The 14,312-nt window shown below is 32.4% G+C and overlaps 1 protein-coding gene across 1 annotated transcript; it reads right to left on the minus strand.

The window, feature by feature from the left end:
* Nucleotides 1-310: 310 nt before the first annotated feature.
* On the minus strand, nt 311-11,267 carry LOC122498931 (connectin-like). Its single transcript, XM_043606932.1, has 4 exons — nt 11,238-11,267; nt 10,846-11,100; nt 9,529-9,637; nt 311-420 (listed from the first exon to the last, which is right to left on the minus strand). The coding sequence occupies exons 1-4, from the start codon at nt 11,265-11,267 to the stop codon at nt 311-313; spliced, it is 504 nt and encodes a 167-aa protein (XP_043462867.1).
* Nucleotides 11,268-14,312: the final 3,045 nt, after the last annotated feature.

A 14,312-nucleotide genomic window follows, 5' to 3' on the forward strand; every position in this document is an offset into this window, starting at 1 on the left:
ACAAGAGGTATTGCATATTTATATCTGCGAGCGAAGTCGAGACTCGAAATGAAAGGAAGGGGAGAGAGAAAGAGAGAGAGGGGGAGAGTTTCCTCTGACAACCTGTCAGTAACATACGTGAACGGAGACGACGGTATAATTTCAGTATATGGAAGGAAGCTATCAACCTTTATAAATAACCTGTTTATTACGATAATGTCCTGAAGGAGAGTCCAGAATAGAGTCGACGTCGGTATGAACGCGCTGATACTAACGCGCTCCTCCTATGTATTCCATATGGACGAGCGCGTTACTATCAGCGCGTTCGACTCTATTCTGGACTCTCCTTGACTTTACATTGCGTGTGTTTCCATAATCGTTTAACAAGACGGAGACGTCGAAATGCGTTAACCATGCCCATATCAACAGATAATCTAACACCTGAAATTAATATCAAACAATTAACCTCAAGCATAATACAATAATTGCGGAATACAACTTTTTTCTTAACATAAGATAATTGTATTTTGATTTTCAAACTTCCAAAATGATTGTATTTAGCAAATAAACAAAACGTATTTTTAAAGGAGTTATGACTATTTCTCATTTATGAAACACTTAGCGCGGAAATAAATATTTTCTTTAAAAATATTATTTCAAAATGAAATTATTTCTGCCTTCTATATAATATATGTATAACGTTTTCACTGTGGTCTTCAATGTTGTATTAGCAGAGTAAACATCAATATTTAATTTTGCCACCGCAAATTTTCTGCGGGAATTTAATGCATGTTGCAAATTTGTAATTTTGATGACCACACAATGTATGACATTTAGTGTACAATGGACAACATTTGACCACAAAAAGGAGTTCAACAATGTTTGTGCGGACATAAATCGACCACAGTTATATTCGAGTTGAGAGAGGCGGAGAATATAAATAGTGCCATTTTTATTTCAATACTTTGAGAATATATCTGAAAAAGAGGATTTTATTAAATCCTATCTTGATTTAAAATTCTGTTGCAAATGACTAGTAAACTTACCAGAGGCGTAGCCAAAAATAAGTTTCGGGAGGGGAGGTTTATGTAATTTGATAAGAGGTGTACTCAGAATAAAATTAGAAATTTAGGCTTTAACATATAAATTTTTCCAAAATTTGGGGGGGTTTGAATCCCCAACCCCCCCCCCCTGGCTACGCCCTTGAAACTTACGTCATGCTTGCTGCAAGATTGCAGTAACCTTTCTGCTGTCAATTTTACGTTATGATATTAATACATTTTATTTAATTATAATAAAATTTTTTACTGCAATTTTGCTGCAAGCATGGCGTAAGTTTGCTGCATAAGCTTGCATCAAGCTTTATTTTTGCACATTTTGAGAACATTTTGATACTTACAGCAAACTTCCTGCAAGTTTACAGATTGCTTATAGACTATCTATATATAACAATAAATTGAATCTTAAAAGGAATTAAACTGTACTTTTCGTAAGATTCCTGCGCAAGCGGTAAGGTTGCCGTAAGCTTACAGATGACATGCTACCTTAACTATCGTATAAATCTTCTTACACAAAAATTGACAGACTTTATATTTATAGCTTTTTACATTTGCTTAAAATCAAGATTACATTATACTTATAATTCTCCGCAAATTGTAAAGAAAAAAATACCGTCTTGACCTAAAAAGATAGCAAAATTTGTATTTTTTCTCCAAGAAACGTTTTTTTGATATCTTTTTAGGTTAAATAAATCACCGCCAGCAGAATTTATACAAGATTGCATTTTCTTTAATTTGGTTTCTTGGGGTAATAAAAATTTTTCTTTCAATGGACGTAATTTTCTAGTCATTTCAAGATATTATCATAAGTCGTCTAATCAAACCGTGATTCTGCGGTATATATAGAAAATAAATGTTAGCTAAATGCGACGTAAATGTCAAAAAAGAAATTGAAGGCGTTTACATATATAAATTCAATAGATATAAAATTATCAATCCACAACAATCTTTAAATTAAATCCTATATTTTTAATCAGAACTATACTTTCCACTATAAAGATTATAGTTTTAATTTTCTGGGATGGAAAATTGTATAGGATTGAATTTTGTGTTTGATAATATATTTCTGACAAAAATCTACCTGGAGGGATCGGATTTCGTTTTCTCAAGTTATTTTTCTGAGGTTACCTCTCTCAGACGATGAACACTATCAAGAAGGATTCACCTATATATATATATATATATATATATATATAATAAGTGTTGTATATATGTGTATGTATCTAAACAGTCTCATCGTGATTCTGGCTTCTGGCATCGTTATGGGTAAGGTAAGACGTTGACGGACGGCTCTCTTGCGAACGCTTGACGGGAAACACAAATTGTGGGCGCAGCTGTGTGTGCCGATGGTAATCAAGAAACATGGTAGGTAGCAACCTGAAGTGCTCGGATAATCATTCTCCACGCAATCATGGACAGAAAGACGCGGAAAGTGACAGGATTGCTACTTCATGGGAAAGCCGATACTGATCCGATATGCTTTTCATCCCATCAAGCTGAAGTTCAAGAGGTCTTCTATAAAGCTTTGTATATATGCGATACAGAATAACACTATAATTTCTTTTTGTCAAAACTTCATTTTTAATAAGATGCCAAGTAATGCAAAAAAAAATGAGATTTAAAAATTTTTTTCTTTAATAAAGAAAAAAGTACCTTGAATGGAAGAGAAAAATTTCTTACTTTCATGAATTTGTTAAGGGGACATTCCAGTTCAAAATGTAAAAAAAATCGATTTTTTTTTGTTTTTATTTTCGGATTTCTTATAGTGTCAAGAATACTCTCCTAAAATATTATTGCAAAATTCGAAGTTAAACAAAAGTTATACATCCTTATTCTTCGCCATATGTCAAAGATGTTTTTGTATGCGGATAAGCAATCGAATGATTTAAATGTTTTCTCATTTGCATTTTTTAAAAAAGAAAAACAAAAATGTATTTGGTGTTGCTGATCACAAATTAGATATCAAATTTTCAAAATTCAAAATGGCGGATCCAATATGGCGGAAAAGACAATTTTTTAATTTTAATTTTTTTTTCGTCCACTATATTGCATCCGCCATATTCAATTTTGAAAAAATGATGTCATATTCGTAATCAGCGACCCCAAAAACCCCCCCGTAACGATTTTCAAGCAAATCCAATGATTTTGAAAAAAATGTCCGCCATATTGGATCCGCCATTTTGAATTTTAAAAATCTGCTTCCATATTCGTAATTAGCGACCTCAAAAACCCCCGAGTAAAGATTTTCAAGCAAATCCGATGATTTTTTAAAAAAAATTTATTTCGAAACTTATGAACAAAAACTTTAAATGCGTTTTTCTCAAAATGTCTTTTTTTGATCTGGTAAGAATGATATCTCGAGTTCTTCTGAAGCGATTTTGAAAAATCAAACGGCTTTTGATTCAGCGTCATCATGCCTATAAGAGGAACCTCAAAAACTGGAAAATTTCCAACTCCCCTTCTTTTTATAAGAGAAATTCTGAATAAAAACACCTTTTTTTTGCTTATTTTTGGGAAAAAGTACTCTAAAAAAAGGGGGGGAAGAAAATTCCACTTTTTTGAGGTTCCACACCTAAAGAATTATCTAACGAAGAGAATGTCACTTCCTTTTTGGTTTTATCTGTTTTAGAAAGTTTGGAATTGATCTTACCACCGAAAATGGGCATTTTCGAAAATGGCGTATATCGCCGCCATTTTGAAATAAAAATGAAAAAAAATTTTGTTTACAAATTCTTAAATAAATTAATTAAGGAAGATTTCGACTATATCAGCAATTAGTGACATCTATTAGACGTCAATTGAACTCTTTGGTTTAGAGTCAGGTGTTATTCTTAAGATAATTATTCCGATATGGTTGTCGGTAAATAATTATATTTTTGAATTTTAATTTTTGATCTGAAAAAATAAGCTGCGTGAACGACTACACTGTGCATCTGTGAGGACTCGAACCCCAGTTAATAGCTGCCTTTCGCGGGACTAACGCCTACCAATGCACCATGCCAACACAGCCTGGACGTTCACGTTTCTTATAATCTCAGATCAAGCCCATACACTAGTCGAAGAGCTGTATAGTTAATGTAGGAAATTATTTGCTGATTAAGAATTTTAATTAAGGAAGATTTCGACTATATTACGCAGCTTATTTTTTCAGATCAAAAATTCAAATTCAAAAATATAATTATTTACCGACAACCATATCGGAATAATTATCTTAAGAATAACACCTGACTCTAAACCAAAGAGTTCAATTGACGTCTAATAGATGTCACTAATTGCTGATATAGTCGAAATCTTCCTTAATTAAAATTCTTAATCAGCAAATAATTTCCTACATTAACTATACAGCTCTTCGACTAGTGTATGGGCTTGATCTGAGATTATAAGAAACGTGAACGTCCAGGCTGTGTTGGCATGGTGCATTGGTAGGCGTTAGTCCCGCGAAAGGCAGCTATTAACTGGGGTTCGAGTCCTCACAGATGCACAGTGCAGTCGTTCACGCAGCTTATTTTTTCAGATCAAAAATTAAAATTCAAAAATATAATTATTTACCGACAACCATATCGGAATAATTATCTTAAGAATAACACCTGACTCTAAACCAAAGAGTTCAATTGACGTCTAATAGATGTCACTAATTGCTGATATAGTCGAAATCTTCCTTAATTAAAATTCTTAATCAGCAAATAATTTCCTACATTAATTCTTAAATAAATTATTTATTACATGTAAAAGAAATTTTTTAAATAAATGTCATAGTTATTTTTAAAATATATACTAAAAAAGTCTTCTTTTTGCCTGTTTTGAACTGGGACTGAACAAACAGAGGAAGTAGAATGTGAAGAAATTTGTATTCTACGACAGTTGATTGTTTAGCTTGTTAGTTGAGGCCTTTGCTTAGTGTGCGTTGTAACGATGTTGACGTTTCCTTGCGGATCTTACCCGCGAATCGTTACAAAAATGACAATTTACTGATTTCAATTGCTGAATTATAAATTCCACACTTCTAACTTATAATGCACCATCGATGACCAGTTTTAGGGAACTTCCCCGGCGCCAGGTAGGTAAACTACCCGGGTGTATGGATTATTTCCCATACTCAGTATGGGAATATGCATTTCCATACAATAGTATGGAAAAATTTCAAGACATTATGGAAATATAGTAAAAGTCCAATTTTGAGTATGGAAAAATTACAATTTAAGAAAAATTATGTATGGAAATATTTTTTTCCATACATAAGTATAAAAAAATTACAAAACATTATATAATATTTCCCGTCATGTAACAAAATTATGTTATTGAAAAAGGAATACAAAAGTAAGTATTTTTAAAATTTACATGTAAGAAAATTATGAATAATTCAATTTTTTGCTCTCCATCTTTTAATATGATTGTTATATATTTTTTCAGATTTAAAAATATGAACTGAAGGCATATGAAGAAATCAACGGTTATGAAGTTACTTTTTTATAAGATACACAATATGTTTATTATTAAATTTAACAACATTATATGTTATACCGGAGCCTAAAATTTTCAAATTAATAAAAATATTATTAAGGATTAATTGTTGTTTTAATAAAAAATTAATGTTGAATGTTCCATAATCGGAAAAAGAATATATTAAAATTTGTAAAAGTATTTTTTAAATTGAGGAAAAAGTTTAGTATTTTTTATATCAAAATTTCGCTTTGTGGCACTTTTTTCTCAATTTGTAAAATACTTTTACAAAATATAATATATATTTTCTCTCCGTGCAGTATGAGAGAATTACTATTGAATATAGTGATATTACCATTTTGTATATACAATTTTTTCCATACTAATGAAATGGAAAAATTGTAGTTTATTATACTAAAAATACTATAGGATATACAAATTTTTCCATACAATTGTAAGAAAAAATTACCTATAATAATAACAATGTTTGGTCCTTTTCCCATACAAATGTATGGAAAAATTTCATATAACGATATTAATATTATCATACAGTGTTTGCTTTTTTTCCCATACAAATGTATGGAAAAAATTCAAAACTGGTATAGGTTAATTACGTCCAAAACAAGTATGGGAAATTTACTATAAAAATTTTTTACAGTGAACTTTCCCGGACTAGCTCTTACCGAGTTCAATATTTTATTTACACGAAGTTACGTTTTATATTGAAATAATAGGGCGTGAGTACCGCACACAGAGGAGAGAGACAAGATGAATTTAACACACAAATAAAACAATTGAATAAAGAGAATTATAAGAACACACAAGTATATTATTTTCTTTTAAATCACCCTTCTTTTTATTTTAAACATTAAACTTTGTGAACAGAACTGAGAACTTCCACACGCCGGTAATTTGCGTCGGTCGACAGAAAATGGCGGAATCCTATCGGCTTTCCATGCGGTCTTCCGTCTCGATATTATTTCTCGGTCACACCGTACACCTCGGTGTTATTTCCAAGACAACGAGGAAGGTGGATCCTGGACACTAACCTTTGATTCGGCCCAACAAAGCTTGGTAATCCATTATCACTATCAATTTAATTGGAATGATCAACCGCGGTGATTTTGGACGGTACAATCGGCAGCCAGGCACGAACTGACGAAATTAGGTTAATTGACATCCTGCTTCGGCTCTGTATATATATGTCATGCGCACCTTGGGTTCGCCATAGCAGCATGATAACAGGCCCAACATCTATGACAGGTGGTTGCCAGTTGACAGTAGATTTGTGCCGATTAATATTAATTGTTGACACATTTTCGGTCGGTTGATAATTAAATAACAATAAATAACATTGTGTTTTCTAATCAACCAAAACGTGTGGAATTCTCTTGAGATAAACAATATGATTTTTATACAACTCAACATTTCTGTATTATATTGATTCTATACAATTCAACAGCATAATATTAAAGTAAAATGTTGAGTTCGATTCTGGCTATCGCATTTAATTTATAATAATTAATCAAGAATTAACTGAATAAGTTTCGGCGAAAACTCAATTCGGTTTTTATAACGTGATTATTTAAAATCAACGTTGCAGCGTCCAACCTGGGTTCAAATCCCAGTCCCCTCAGTTTTCAAAATATTTTCCGTAATGTTAGTTTTTCAAGTAAGGAAAAAAGCAGGTAGCAAAAATAAATATAATAGTATAAAATTCAAAAAATAAATCATTTTTTTCCTAAAACTGGAAAATATTTCAGTATGATTGCAAAAAGCTTGTTGCAAAAATCTTACAAATTTTTTGTAAATTTTATTATTAAGTTGGTAGCAATAATTTATTCGAAAAATTCCATGAAAAAACCCCCCAGAAGTTCCATGGAACTTTTCTTTTCTCCAAATTTTTTATTTTAATAATATCTGAACTATTCTATTATGAGTTGAGTCTAATAATATAAGCCGAAGCACTAATGAACTAAGAACTTTTTTAAAATTTATTTCCGATTCAGAAAAAATTTGTATCTTGAAAAATGACGCTCTTGTAAATTTATTATTACAATTTTTGGAGTCTAATATCAAATTTGGACTTTTTTAGAATTTATTTCCGATTCAGAAAATATTTGTGTCTCGAAAAACGACGCTGGTCTTGACAATTTTTTTTTAAAATAATTTTTGGAGTCGATTTTCAAATTTGGGCTTCTTTTATCAGTTTGAAGCTTTTTTTTATTAAAGAAGAGGTTTTTCTGCAACATGAAGGTACACAGAACTTTTCTAAAATTTATTTCCGATTTAGAAAAAATTTGTGTCTTGAAAAACTTCGCGCTGGTTCCCAGTTCGAAAAATTCAATGGAATTTTTCGACGTGGAACTGTAATTAAAAAGAGTGAAATTTATAAATAATTTATAAATAAAAATAATATTAAAAAATTAATAAAAATAATAGGGAATAAATAACTAATTTGAGTAAAAAATAACTGAAAAATTAGTTAAACTTGACTACCCAGGTGCGAATTTGAATTGGCCGCCAAAGTTTGAAGGTTGGTCCAAGGTTGGCCTAACTTTGGCAAGCGAAGTTTTGGTTGCCAGAGATTGCCCAACTTTGGCAAGTACTAGTGCCCACAGTTGGCCCGACTTTGCAAGCCAACCATTACATGCAGAGTTTAACCAACCGTCGGGCCAACTTTGGCGACAAAGGTTGGCACAACTCATCCAAACGTAGTTTAAAAGACTTTCAGTTTCGGTTGGCCCAACGGTTGGCAAAACTCTAGAAACGCAGTTTCATTGACTTAAACTTTCTTGGTCGGTCGAACTCTGGGCCACGGTTGGCCCGACGGTTGGCAAAACTTTGTGAAACGCAGTTTAATTGACTAACATTATTTTGGTCGGCCGAACTCTGGGCCACGGTTGGCCCAACGGTTGGCAAAACTTTGTCAAATGCAGTTTAAATGATTTAAACTTTCTTGGTTGGCCGAACTCTGGGCCACGGTTGGCCCGACGGTTGCCAAAACTTTGTGAAACGCAGTTTAATTGACTTACATTATTTTGGTCGGCCGAACTCTGAGCCACGTTTGGTCCATCGGTTGGCAAAACTTTGTCAAATGCAGTTTAAATGACTTAAACTTTCTTGGTTGGCCGAACTCTGGGCCAAGGTTGGCCCGACGGTTGCCAAAACTCTGTGAAATGCAGTTTAATTGACTTAAATTATTTTGGTTGGCCGAACTCTGGGCCACAGTTGGCCCGACGGTTGGCAAAACTTTGAGGAACGCAGTTTAATGGACTTACATTATTTTGGTCGGCGGAACTCTGGGCCACGTTTGGCCCAACGGTTGGCAAAACTTTGTCAAATGCAGTTTAAATGACTTAAACTTTCTTGGTTGGCCGAACTCTGGGCCACGGTTGGCCCGACTGTTGCAGCTTTAATATACATTTTACGTTATGCACTCCCATTTAAGCGTAGCGTAGTGGTCAGTGTATAAGTCTTCGGTGCGTTAGGTTAGGGGTTCGATCCCAGCGAGCGTTAGATATTTTCGAAAATGTATGTATGAGATTGTTTTTAATAATAATAGGTAAAGGTTATATCTGATGTTCCCGCTAATAATAACGTGTTAATTGTTTAAATAATTTAGTTTTTTAATAATTTTTTACCTTTGGCTGTTGAAGTTGGCCAAACTTTGAAAATTGTGGTTGGCCCAACTTACGCATCTAAAGTTCGGCCAACTTTGGCGTCAGTCTTTGGACCAACCATAGAAAGTGTACAGTTGGCACAACATATGCATTTTAAGTTGGGCCAACTTCTTTATGAGTTGTCGGGCCAACCATCGTCGTCATTAGACGACGAACCGTTATCATCTGTATGGTTAGCCCAACCTTTCTTAGTTTTTCTACGGATATCAAATTGAGACAAAAAACGAATCAAAACGTTGCTTCGCAACACTTTTGATTCGTTTTTTGTCTCAATTTGATATCCGTAGAAAAACTGTGTTGGCACGAGAAGTTGGACCGACTTTGTAAAAGTTGTTTTAAACTTGTTAAATTCTGAAATAAAGTTTTACAGTTTTCTTCTATCTGATTGTAATTTAGATGCAAGTGTTTGAGAAAACATACATTTTGAAAAAGTCTCTCATCCAAAGTTGTCAATTTATTGTGACTGAGATCTCCCAGGTGCGATTTTTTGGTCGGCCCATAGTTGGGCCAACTTTTACAAAGTCGGTCCAACTTCTCGTGCCAGAGGTTGGGCCAACCATACAGATGATAACGGCGACCGTCTAATGGCGACGATAGTTGGCCCGACAACTCATAAGGAAGTTGGCCCAACTTACAATGCATATGTTGTGCCAACTATACATTTCAATGGTTGGTCCAAAGACTGACGCCAAAGTTGGCACAACTTTAGATGCGTAAGTTGGGCCAACCACAATTTTCAAAGTTTGGCCAACTTCAACAGCCAAGGGTAAAAAATTATTAAAAAACTACATTATTTAAACAATTAACACGTTATTATTAGCGGGAACATCAGATATAACCTTTACCTATTATTATTAAACACAATCTCATACATACATTTTCGAAAATATCTATCGCTCGCTGGGATCGAACCCCTAACCTAACGCACCGAAGACTTATACACTGACCACTACGCTACGCTCACATGGGAGTGCATAACGCAAAATGTATATTTAAGCTGCAACAGTCGGGCCAACCGTGGCCCAGAGTTCGGCCAACCAAGAAAGTTTAAGTCATTTAAACCGCATTTGACAAAGTTTTGCCAACCGTTGGGCCAACCGTGGCCCAGAGTTCGGCCAACCAAGAAAAATCAAGTCAATTAAACTGCGTTTCACAAAGTTTTGCCCACCGTCGGGCCAACCGTCGCCCAAAGTTCGGCCGACTAAGAAAGTTTAAGTCAATGAAACTGCGTTTCTAGAGTTTTGCCAACCGTTGGGCCAACCGTGGCCCTGAGTTCGGCCAACCAAGAAAGTTTAAGTCAATTAAACTGCGTTTCACATAGTTTTGCCAACCGTCGGGCCAACCGTGGCCCAGAGTTCGGCCAACCAAAATAATGTAAGTCAATTAAACTGTGTTTCACATAGTTTTGCCAACCGTTGGGCCAACCGTGGCCCAGAGTTCGGCCAACCAAGAAAGTTTAAGTCATTTAAACTACGTTTGGATAAGTTGTGCCAACCTTTGTCGCCAAAGTTGGCCCGACGGTTGGTTAAACTCTGCATTTAATGGTTGGCTTGCAAAGTCGGGCCAACTGTGGGCACAAGTACTTGCCAAAGTTGGGCAAACTCTGGCAACCAAAACTTTGCTTGCCAAAGTTAGGCCAACCTTGGGCCAACCTTCAAACTCTGGCGGCCAACCTAAATTCGCACCTGGGCTAATGTCTCTAAATATTGTGAATTTCGAAGTAAATTTATCTGAATAATTTCTAATCGATTATAGGCCAAGTACAAACGTTTTAGGTTCCCTAGATTTTTAAATATTGTCTCGTCCAAAAACTTCAAATTATTATGATTAAGATCAAGTACCTCGAGATTTGTTACATCTTCAAATAGATCATGTGGAATTTTATTAATTTGATTATAACTCAGATAAAGATTTTGAAGGAATGGTAAATTTTGGAAAAGCTTTAAATCCAATTATGTCAAATTATTATGATTGAGTCTAAGTTCTTCTAAATATGATAAATCGTTTAGTAAATTTTTTGGTAATTCCTGTAGGTAATTGTTATTTATATTCAAACTCTTTAAATGTGGGATATAACCTTGATTATTTCGATAATTGAAAATTCCATATCTAATTTTTTCTTCGAATTTTGTCAGTCTGTTGAAACTGAAATCGAGGATTTTTAAATAAGTAAAAACCATGAAGGAATCATTATAAATCTCCTGTATCTGATTGTTCCTTAAATTCAGTTGTTCCAAATAGAGAAGACTGGAAAAAGTGGTATTTTCCACTAAGGTCAAATTATTATCACTGTAATCAAGTATTTCGATATATTTAGTTCCTTAAATAAATCCTTAAGAACAACGTTTGTTTGTTTTAGTTTCAAATGAGAACGTATATTAATGATATTCGATAATTCATAAATATTTCTGGTGTCCTGAATATTACAATTAATTATAGTTGTAAGCTGTTGATAAAATAACTTATGCTCAAGAGGAAGATGATAACTAAAATTTGACAAGTCTGCTCCATTTGTACATCTTACTTCACAATAATCGAAATCAGGTTTAATAACATGTTTTATAGTAATAAATTCTCCACAATGTAAAATTTCTTCCTGATAATAAGAATTGTGAATACACTCATCAGTCGCTATAGAGTCAAAACGCGTCAACCGCGAATACAATTTTTTTACAGTTTTGGAAAAGTTAAAACATTTATGAAAATCTGTAGTTCACATCAAACCAAAAAAACACTTTAAACCATTTTTCGAAATTTTAAATATTTATACCTTTTTTTATAATAAAATGTTTTTGCTTTATTTAAGAAAAAAATTAATAACTCATTACTGTTTTTCTAGAAGTTAATGGAAATTTTTTTGGTAGTCATTGAATATCCACTCTTTTAAATAAACTTAATTGCGAAAAAAAATTTTGAAAAAATTTTAATTTTTAATAACAATTTTATAAACAATTAGTGTTTTTTATGCTTTCTAGAGCAAGGATTTTAATGAAATTTATATGTAAGATACATTGAACCTACATCTTTATATTCCCGAAAAAAAAATTTTTATTTCCAATTACAACCGGAGATTTTGAATTTTTTGTTGCGACGTGCGCCGTCTGCTCGTTTACCGCGGCATTTATCACAGCGATGGATGCCGCACGGCGCAACAAAAAATTCAAAATCTCCGGTTGTAATTGGAAATACAAATTATTTTTTCGGGAATATAAAGATGTACGTTCAATGTATCTTACATATAAATTTCATTAAAATCCTTGCTCTAGAAAGCATAAAAAACACTAATTGTTTATAAAATTGTTATTAAAAATTAAAACTTTTTCAATTTTTTTTCTCGCAATTTACTTTATTTAAAAGAGATTATTCAATAACTACCAAAAAAATTGCCATTAATTTCTAGCAAAACAGTAATGAGTTATTAATTTTTTTCTTAAATAATGCAAAAAATTTTTATTTTAAAAAAAGGTATAAATATTTAAAATCTCGAAAAACAGTTAAAAGTGTTTTTTTTTTGGTTGCTGTGAGCTACAGATTTTCATAAATGTTTTAAAAAAACATTTTTTTATTACTTTTCCAAAACTGTAAAAAAATTCTATTCACGGTTGACGCGTTTTGACTCTATAGTTTCAATAATAAAAATAAGTGCCACAAAATAATGCAACATAATTAAAATTTTTGGGATAAATTCAGTTTTATCCTGAAATTTAAACAAAAATGTATTTTTCAAATACAGATGAAAAGCGCAAGAATTTAAAAATTTCCAAATTAGAAAAAATTTATCTTACCTCTTTAACTTTTGTAAACTTCAATAACAGTTTTTTAAGACAAGCGTTTGAACTAAAATTTTACTTTACGAAACTAATATATATATACACTATTTGTAATAATTATAATAAAATAATCGACACAAAAAGAGAAAATAATTTAGGTCGTATAATCTTATTTGAACAAATAAAATTAATTTATTTGATGAATAATATAAAATATAAAAATTTTAATTCGTAAACAGTATTGTAGATAATCAGAAAAAATTTCGTAAAAAAATAATAGCTTTTTGCCATTGTTTTAAAATTTTAATAGAAAAATAAAAGAAATGAAAATATTCATAAAATGAAAATTTAGTACGTTCCTGATAATGTACATATTGAATTAAGTGCCAATTATACAATTTAAACACTAGTTTATGTAAAATGAACACTTTTTCGCATTATATCATTCCACGTGTGTCACATATCTAAAATTAGATTAAAAAATTCCATGCCAATCTGACGTAATTTTTTTATTTTAAAAAGAATTGCGATTAAATAATTTACATCTAAATTTTTATCCGAATGATTATATAACTTTATGCAAAATTTGGTTCTATTTTTGGTTCCAAGTATAGGCCAACGCAGAATAGATCTGTAACCGGAACCGCAATCGTAAGCGTAACCGTAAGAATGAGTTAGAGAAGGATAGGTATATTGTTTATCCTTCTCTAACTCATTCTTACGCTTACGGTTACGATTGCGGTTCCGGTTACAGATCTATTCTGCGTTGGCCTTATATTTCTTATTTTGGCTTTGGTTATATTTTTAGTTAGTTCTTGTTCTGGTTCTATTTTAATTTTTGGTTTAATTTCTGGTTCAGTTACTCCTCTGGATTTGCTTTTGCGATTATAGTTTGATGGATTATGGTTTAGGTTGTGTTTCTGGCTTTCGTTATTGTGCTAATGCTAGTTTCTAGTTATATTTTTAGTCATGGTCTTAGTTTTGGTTACAGTTTCAGTTTAGAAGTTGGTTACTCTGGTTCCAATTTTTGTTTTTGTAGTTTTAGGGTCGGGGCTGGCAGTAGGTCGCTAGCTTATTGAAAAAATATTTATCGTTTTATTTTACTTTATATTTTATTTTTACTTTCTTTTATTATAACAACCTCACATAACCTTGGAGTGCGGAATCCAACGTATATCTGTAGACAGATTCCCCAAAATTCTTTAAGCAATAAAAAAATAAATAAATTGTAGTTCTGGTTCTTGTTCTACTTTTGGTCCAGGTTTTGTTTCTGGTCCTAGTTCTTGTTTTGATTCTTTTTTGTTTCTGATCACAATTTTTGTTCTGATTTTATTTTTCATAGTTCTACTTTTGATAATAGTTTGTAACGTGGCGTTACATAA

Source organism: Leptopilina heterotoma, unplaced genomic scaffold (genome assembly GCF_015476425.1).
Source record: "Leptopilina heterotoma isolate Lh14 unplaced genomic scaffold, ASM1547642v1 Lhet_161, whole genome shotgun sequence".
In the NCBI taxonomy this organism is placed as follows: Eukaryota; Metazoa; Arthropoda; class Insecta; order Hymenoptera; family Figitidae; genus Leptopilina; species Leptopilina heterotoma.